At 38.9% G+C, this 7,112-nt stretch overlaps 2 protein-coding genes across 3 annotated transcripts in view; both read right to left on the bottom strand.

The window, feature by feature from the left end:
- Positions 1–1,997, bottom strand: part of irak3 (interleukin-1 receptor-associated kinase 3) — a 9,517-nt gene extending 7,520 nt beyond the window's left edge. The window contains exons 1-2 of the mRNA XM_032505708.1: positions 1,752–1,997; positions 206–394 (exon numbers count right to left, since the gene is read on the bottom strand). Coding sequence (XP_032361599.1) covers positions 206–394; positions 1,752–1,854 — 292 coding nt within the window. The 5' untranslated portion in view covers positions 1,855–1,997. The remainder of the gene's footprint in view (positions 1–205; positions 395–1,751) is intronic.
- The window catches only part of b2m (beta-2-microglobulin), an 11,569-nt gene that overhangs the window by 3,731 nt on the left and 726 nt on the right, over positions 1–7,112 (bottom strand). Inside the window, exons 2-4 of one of the 2 annotated variants that reach the window (XM_032505713.1) lie at positions 6,315–6,587; positions 5,854–5,891; positions 5,233–5,744 (exon numbers count right to left, since the gene is read on the bottom strand). In XM_032505713.1, the coding sequence (XP_032361604.1) occupies positions 5,878–5,891; positions 6,315–6,587 (287 nt within the window). In that variant the 3' untranslated portion in view covers positions 5,233–5,744; positions 5,854–5,877. Of the gene's footprint in view, positions 1–5,232; positions 5,745–5,851; positions 5,892–6,314; positions 6,588–7,112 lie in introns of those variants that run through there. The other variant, XM_032505714.1, reaches the window with a different exon arrangement.

Below are 7,112 nucleotides of genomic sequence, written 5' to 3'. Positions count from 1 at the left end.
CCCACCCCCATTGATAATAATAATAATACATTTTATTTAAAGCCGCCTTTCTTGGCTCTCAAGGACGCCGTACAGGGTATTTATACATTTAGAAACAACAACAAATATACTATACAACAAAAACAACAGAAAAGGCAGAGCAATAGAATAGCAATAGAATAGCAATAGATGTAATCATTATTGTCGTTAATTGTTTGTAACTGACCTCGAGCTTGATCCTGGAAGAGCTGCAGGGCCCTAAGGTGGCCCATGTCTTGCAGCACCTTAAGTAGGTCCTGCACTCTTGAATTCTCCTGAGCCCAGGACCACAGCAGCTCTCTAGTGGGACTCCGACCTGCTGCCTCCACACGCTCCAACGTGCGAACTTCTAACAAGGTGGGGACAACTCGGACAGCTGGGGATCAAGACAAACGGTGGACATTAAACCATGTCAATTTGAGCTCACAGAGGAAAGCAGTCTGTATACACCATTCATTCCCCCCTTTACTGCTATGTAAGTCAACTGAAAAAATTGAACTTGGTTTAATAGATCAGATCTTTATTAATTTGAGTGAAACTAAAATCCTAAGTACATAAGACTGTTTTCTGACCAGAAGAGCATAATATCTCTCTTCTGTCAGAGATGTAAAGCACAGATAGGTCATAACCAAGTTCAGGTTCAGTGACCACAAACTGGCAATTGAGAACAGAAAGACACAAAAGATAACGGAAACCAAAAGAAAACAGAATATGTGGTCACTAGTTTGACAAGTGATGCTGAGACAGTAGACAGTAGTCTACTACACAACGTAAAACATTCAGACACACACAAAGATATACTGAAGGCTATTAATATAAATCAATCTTAATGTTGTAACATTAATATGTGACCATTTGTAAATTTTATTGAAAATTTCATCCCAATGAAGCTTCTTTGAATTTGAATAGATATGTATGCCAGGTGAGACCTTATGGGTGAGACCATGGGTGAGACGAGTCAACTGTCAAAGTTGGAAATGTCTGAAGGAGCCAGGTTAGAAAATGATGCATACCTCTGTCCCCCATTCCCCCTCTCTTTTCCTCTGAATGTAAAGAACCACAAGTCAAGTCTGACATTTAACATCTGGAAAGGGGCTTCCTGCTACGCAACAAAAGGTGGTCTAGCCTACTGTCTCCTGTCCCCTGGGGTCGTAGTCTAGGCTGAGACAATACAATGTTGATTGGACTGTGTTGATGTTAGAGTTTCACATTTACACAACAGAACCTTTTGTTCTGTACCCAAAACGACCCCCAAAGGTGCAGAAGGCAGGTTCTCATTGGACAGCAAAGATGCGCCGCATGTTGCCATGCCAACTGAATACAATGAGAATGGATTTGAATGCACCAGGCAAAAAGGAACCGCCCCCAGGTGCAGGGCATATGTGTAATTTAGGGATATTCAGGACTGGTTTCAAGTGACTCCGTCAGGGGATAGCGTGGATCAGTCCGCTGTCAGCTGCAGTGGTATTATTTTTGTTTGTGTCTGATTGTCTTTGTCTTATCATTCTCATCATGTTGTTGCATTAAACTTTTTCTTAATCCTCAATTCGATTTCCGAGCCTCCTTCCTCAGAGATCCAAAAGAACACAAAGTTAGTCATGAGAATTTCTAACAAAGGTGACAACCTGTTTTATTTCTTCATAACTGTCTATGGTCTTATGTGGCTGCGCTAGACCTGTGTCTATCAAACTCAACCCAAATCTCTAACCACAATGATAAAAGCTGTTCCTTACCTAGTCCACGCCATCCGAACTTGTCATCTCCACTGTCCATTATTTGACAGAATCTCTCGACGACAACTGGAGGGACATCGTAGAGGAAAGTGGAGGAGTCCATGTGAGCAGGCGCTCTGACAAGAGGATACTGGTCCACTTACTGTAGTGTTGTTGTGCTTCAGTGTTGCTCAAATGCGGAAATTTAACCATCCGCCCGCTACATAGCAGACTGAGGACGTCATCAGTGAGTCAATAAACTTACGCGCACTTCACCATATTATACTGTATATTCAAGAAAAAAAACAAGTTCCACAGTCAAACAACCGCATATGAGGCTAAAACTTGTGGAAGGATGTCGCATGATGTAAGTTACGCTTCCTCCTCTCAGTAGCTTGTATTCAGAAGTACAATGCGTTTTTTTTTAAAGAGGATTTTTTTTGGGGGGGGGTTTCCCTAGTGGACAGACAGCAGTATGGGGAGATCATAATGTTGATTAATGATAATGATGATGATGATCATCCTGGCAAGTAAGTATAAACGTGTGTATTTACTGTATGTATATATATATATATATATATATATATATATATATATATATATATATATATATATATATATATATATATATATATAGAATGAATATGGTACACACCTGGAGAAATATACGTATATATAGGCCTAAATATTGTTGAGTTTTAAAAAGTTATAAACAATGTTTTGAAAACAATGTATTTCTGTTAATGAAAATATGGATTGTCTCTGTGAAGAGGTCAAGACGGCCCTATTGTCTCTCACCTTCCCCCTCTGTTCCTCTGACTCTAAATAATTGATCAGGTCAAGTCTGGCATTTAACATATAGAAAGAAGCCTTTTGCTTCACACCAGGAAGTGACCTTCTGTCTCCTACCCCCTGAAGTCTAGAAGATTAGGCTAAGACAATACAATGTTGATTAACTGTATTTTTGTTAGAATTTCTCATTTACATGATGGAACCTTCTGATCTGTGACCAAAAATGACCCCAAATGGACAGCGCTTAGAGACATGTCCTTGCTCGTTGGACAGCAAAGATGCGCTCAACATGTTACCGTGCCAATGGCTGACCAATGAGAATGGATTTGAATGCACCAAGGGAAAATGAACCGCCCCCAGGTGCAGGGGATACATGTGTGTGATTTAGGAATATTCTGGTCTGATCTCATGTGACTCCATCAGGGGAAGCATGGATCAGTTTGCCGTCAGCTGCAGTGTTATTAATAATAATAATAATATAATACATTTTATTTAAAGACGCCTTTCATGGCACCAAGGACGCCGCACAGGGAATTCATAAATTAAGAACAGCAAAACAAATACTATACAACAGCAAAACAATACTATACACAGCAAAAAATACTATACAAAGCAACAAATCTATAACGCAAAACAAACAACAACTCAAAAAAACATACAACAAAAAACAAATACTATACAGCAAAACAATACTATACACAGAAAAGGCGGAGCAACAGCATTTAAGTATAGGCAGTTATAACAGATTTTTTTTAGTTGTTTTTTGAAATGGGGGAATGAATCAATGTTTCTGATTTGGGGGTAGTGAGTTCCAGAGACGGGGAGCAAGCGGCTAAATCCTCTGCCCCCCAGGTGGTGAGACGGGCGGGGGGGACAGACAGGTTTATGGAGGAAGAGGATCTGAGGGAGCGGAAGGGAGTGGGACGCTGGAGGAGATCAGCAAATATGGGGGGCGAGTTGTGGATGGCCTTGATGCTAATAGAAGGATTTTGAATTTGATACGGAACTGGACCGGGAGCCGGAGCTGTTGGAGGACAGGAGTGATGTGGTGGATGGGGGGTTCGAGTTATGATGCGGCAGCTGAATTCTGGACCAATTGAAGTTTGTGAGGGATTTGTGAGCGAGACCGAAGAGGAGAGAGTTGCAAAAATCGAGACGGGAAGTGACGAACTGGACAAGAATTGCAGCGTGTGGGGGTAAGGGAGGGGCGGAGGCGATTGATGTTACGTAGGTGGAAGTAGGCAGACCGGGTTATTGTTTTGCGTCGTATTGTCTTCGTCCTATCATCTTCATCATGCTGTTTCATTAAACTATTTTCTTAACTCTCAGCCTCTCTTCGTCCTCGTCAAATCAAAGAACACGTGATAGTTAGTTTTTTTTAACAATATACACACTTTTATACCTACTTGTATATGCACATATTCATATATACAGTATATACATATGAATGGCAGCCAGACCCTCCTTTGGATTACTAAGCCTTGGTGGCTATGTGTTCCTTTCACCATTTTGTAGTCTCCCTGGGGCCTGCAAAGTTGAGCGCCTTGCAGGTTGACTGCAGTGACCTTTTTGTTTAGGTGTCGGCCTTGAACAAAGAAAATGTGCGGGCCTCTATGCGTTCCTTGAGTTGGTCTTGCATACTCCCAGCAGCCCCTTTCCCTCTCAGGCTTGTGACTTGCAGGGCCTTGACCTGGTTGATGGTTCATAGTCTTCTTATAACGGTTCATTGTTCACTTGTTTTTCCACTATCTGGGCTTTGGCAACACTGTCTCCTCACAGGATGTCTTCAAAGTTCCACGTCCATATGGAATGTGTGGATAGATGGCCGTGATATGACAGAGAGCGCTCGGTTAAGATTGATTTCTTTGATTAGGACAATGCACATCGATCAACATTTAAATTAACATTTAATAAACGTGCCAGTGTTAGCTAGTCGGCTAATTTTCAACTGTGGTCCTAGTTCCAATCCAATAGTAAAATGGTAAATAGTAAAATCCAATGTTTCTAACAATTCAGATTCCTTCTTAATGTGCCTCCAATTGAAATTATGGTGGCTCAAATCCACATATCTTGTTCTGTGCAAAGATATGGTCAAAGATGTATCTGAAGCCAGGATGAGTTAATCAAATAAAGTGAGCACCTTCCATAGTAACGTATTTTAGTGTCAAGTTCCCCTTTTTTGTTTCCTCCAGAAGTTTTACTGAATTTCCCCTCTGGAGCTTTCTCCTCCATCACTTACATTGAAATTGCGTTATAGGAAGGGATTTGCTAATTGCCAGTATGAACAGGAGGAATGATTGCAGCACAGCCTGTTTATTTGTTCATATGTTCACCTGACAGACATGAAAAAATACTCTTTGGACTCTTGAGTGCAGCTTCTTTTTCACTGCAAAAGCTCCTTTCCTTCCAAAGCATTTTGAAACTCTAGTATGAAACATTATATATATATATATGAACAATAGGCATAACAGAGAAGGGTGATAAACACTTTTATTACCCACCTTACCACATAGTATACATTTACAGAGCCTAGTATGTCAATATGCATCAACTGAGATCTACATAAACAAGTGCTCAGGTTTGCAAGTCATTCTGCATGAGGAACTGGAAAATTATAAGCTTAATATTTCATAAAATAAAATGTACACAAGATAATTAAATTAAATTTATATTGAAATTATTAAGAAGGGTTAAGATTAAAGTATTTAGCCTTTGTAGATTAAGCATTAAAAACACAGAATGCAAACATTAACATCTCCAATCCTTAATGGCTTCCTTAAAGCTCCATTAAGCAATATAATTGTAAGGTTTTTTGTTACTCTGTTTTTCAAAGCTGACTTGACACTAAGCCTTATGTCTAACAGCAAATGTCAACATCCAAGTTAACAAAAAAATAATTTAATATTTTGTTCATGCATATTATTTTGGAGAAATAAGTAGAATGGACGGGTACTCATACAGGCATGTATTGTATTTATCTTATCTTACCCCACACCTTATTCATTGATCTGTTCCTGTCTGGCTACACACTAACTGACACATCTAGTGGTCAACTACTACTTAATTAAGCTTTATTGCCATTTGGTATTTCTGGTACAAAATATACAAATAAGTGTAAGTGCAGTTGTGTCTGACATTTTACAACGCTCAAACTTTCACAATAAAGTACAAGATTACAGATAATCACTCCAATCTTCTCCATCTTCCTGATACTGAGCAGACCTGTAGTTATCAAACAAAGGATAACAATAGTGTCACTCAGAAATAGGAAGGAACAAATGACTTGTTTACTGAATTTAAAAATGACATTTCGAATGAATATGGTACACACCTGGAGCAAGGCGGAGCACATATGTTACATATCTGATTCTGTTGAGAGAAATAAAAACATGTTACAAAAACATCTGCGGAATCCTAGTCTTTTTTACACTTTGGAACACTAATACTTGAAACGTACTGGTGATTTTGTATCTTTACATTTGGTATGTTCTTCAGGTGTGGTTTTTATACAAGCCTTTACAGACTCTACCACATCATCCAACATGTATTTTATATTTCTTCAATGTGATTTGTATTTGTGTGTGAAACAAATACATAAACTACTGTATAGTATAGTAATGTAATCTTATGGTGCAATTTAGAGAATGTTATATATACTGTAGTGTTATGCAAATCCTTTTTTGTCTTTTTTTCTTATTTGAAATTAGTATTGTTTCACTGGAAACCTAATACTGTAATTAATTGTGGTAGACAGTAGACAAAGAAAGAAAAAACAGAGAGGCAGACACATACCCCAGACGTAAGTGTTGGACTTTCCCATGTGAGTCACTCTGCAGGCAAACTTGTCTCCTTGCTTTGGGGTAAAGGGCACGTTCTTGGTTAGATGGTAGTGCCAGTTCTCCTCGAAGGCCAGGTCGGTCTGCTTGGCTCCTGGCATAGCCTGTTCGTTCTTGAGCAGTTCAATGGTGATCTCTGGTGGGTGGAAGCCGCTCACATGACAGATGAGAGTGTTGTCTTTATCAAAGTGTCCTGGTTCCCGGCTGTACACCTGAACTTTGGGTGACGCTACCAAGAAACAGAAAAACTTTCACCCATGTACAAGAAGTATTTGATGCAAAAACTACTAGCTGGCAGACTAAAGTATATTCCACTCCCTTCCTTGCTCTACTTAATACATTATATTATGTTATGTTTCTGCCCCTTTTACCCTACTAATAAACTACAATATGCTGTCGTAGTATCAACCAGACTGATCATAATATGTTATTACCTTATGAAACCTCCTGGCGTTGTGTTTGGCACTGCTTCATTGTTTTTAACCATTGTGTTGTCTTCCCATTAACCATGAACTTGCCCTTTCAGATCAAAATTTTTGAAAATTGCTTTTCCGATGTTTTTGTAATTTTTTTCTGATTTGTTTGTAACTTTTTCCATGCTTTTGGCGGGGTTTTTTTTTTCTTTTAATCTGAGATGGTTTAATAATAAGTTTTACACTTATTCTTGGAATTCATGGTCAACAAACCTCATTTGTATCAAATTATACGTACGTTTTTAGTTAAAAAAGAAATTCTGAATTATTTTGACTAATAG

Source organism: Etheostoma spectabile, chromosome 23, assembly GCF_008692095.1.
Source record: "Etheostoma spectabile isolate EspeVRDwgs_2016 chromosome 23, UIUC_Espe_1.0, whole genome shotgun sequence".
NCBI classification, from domain to species: domain Eukaryota; kingdom Metazoa; phylum Chordata; class Actinopteri; order Perciformes; family Percidae; genus Etheostoma; species Etheostoma spectabile.
The sequence above is the reverse complement of the archived record's forward strand: the minus strand, read 5'-3'. Positions and strand labels throughout refer to the sequence as shown.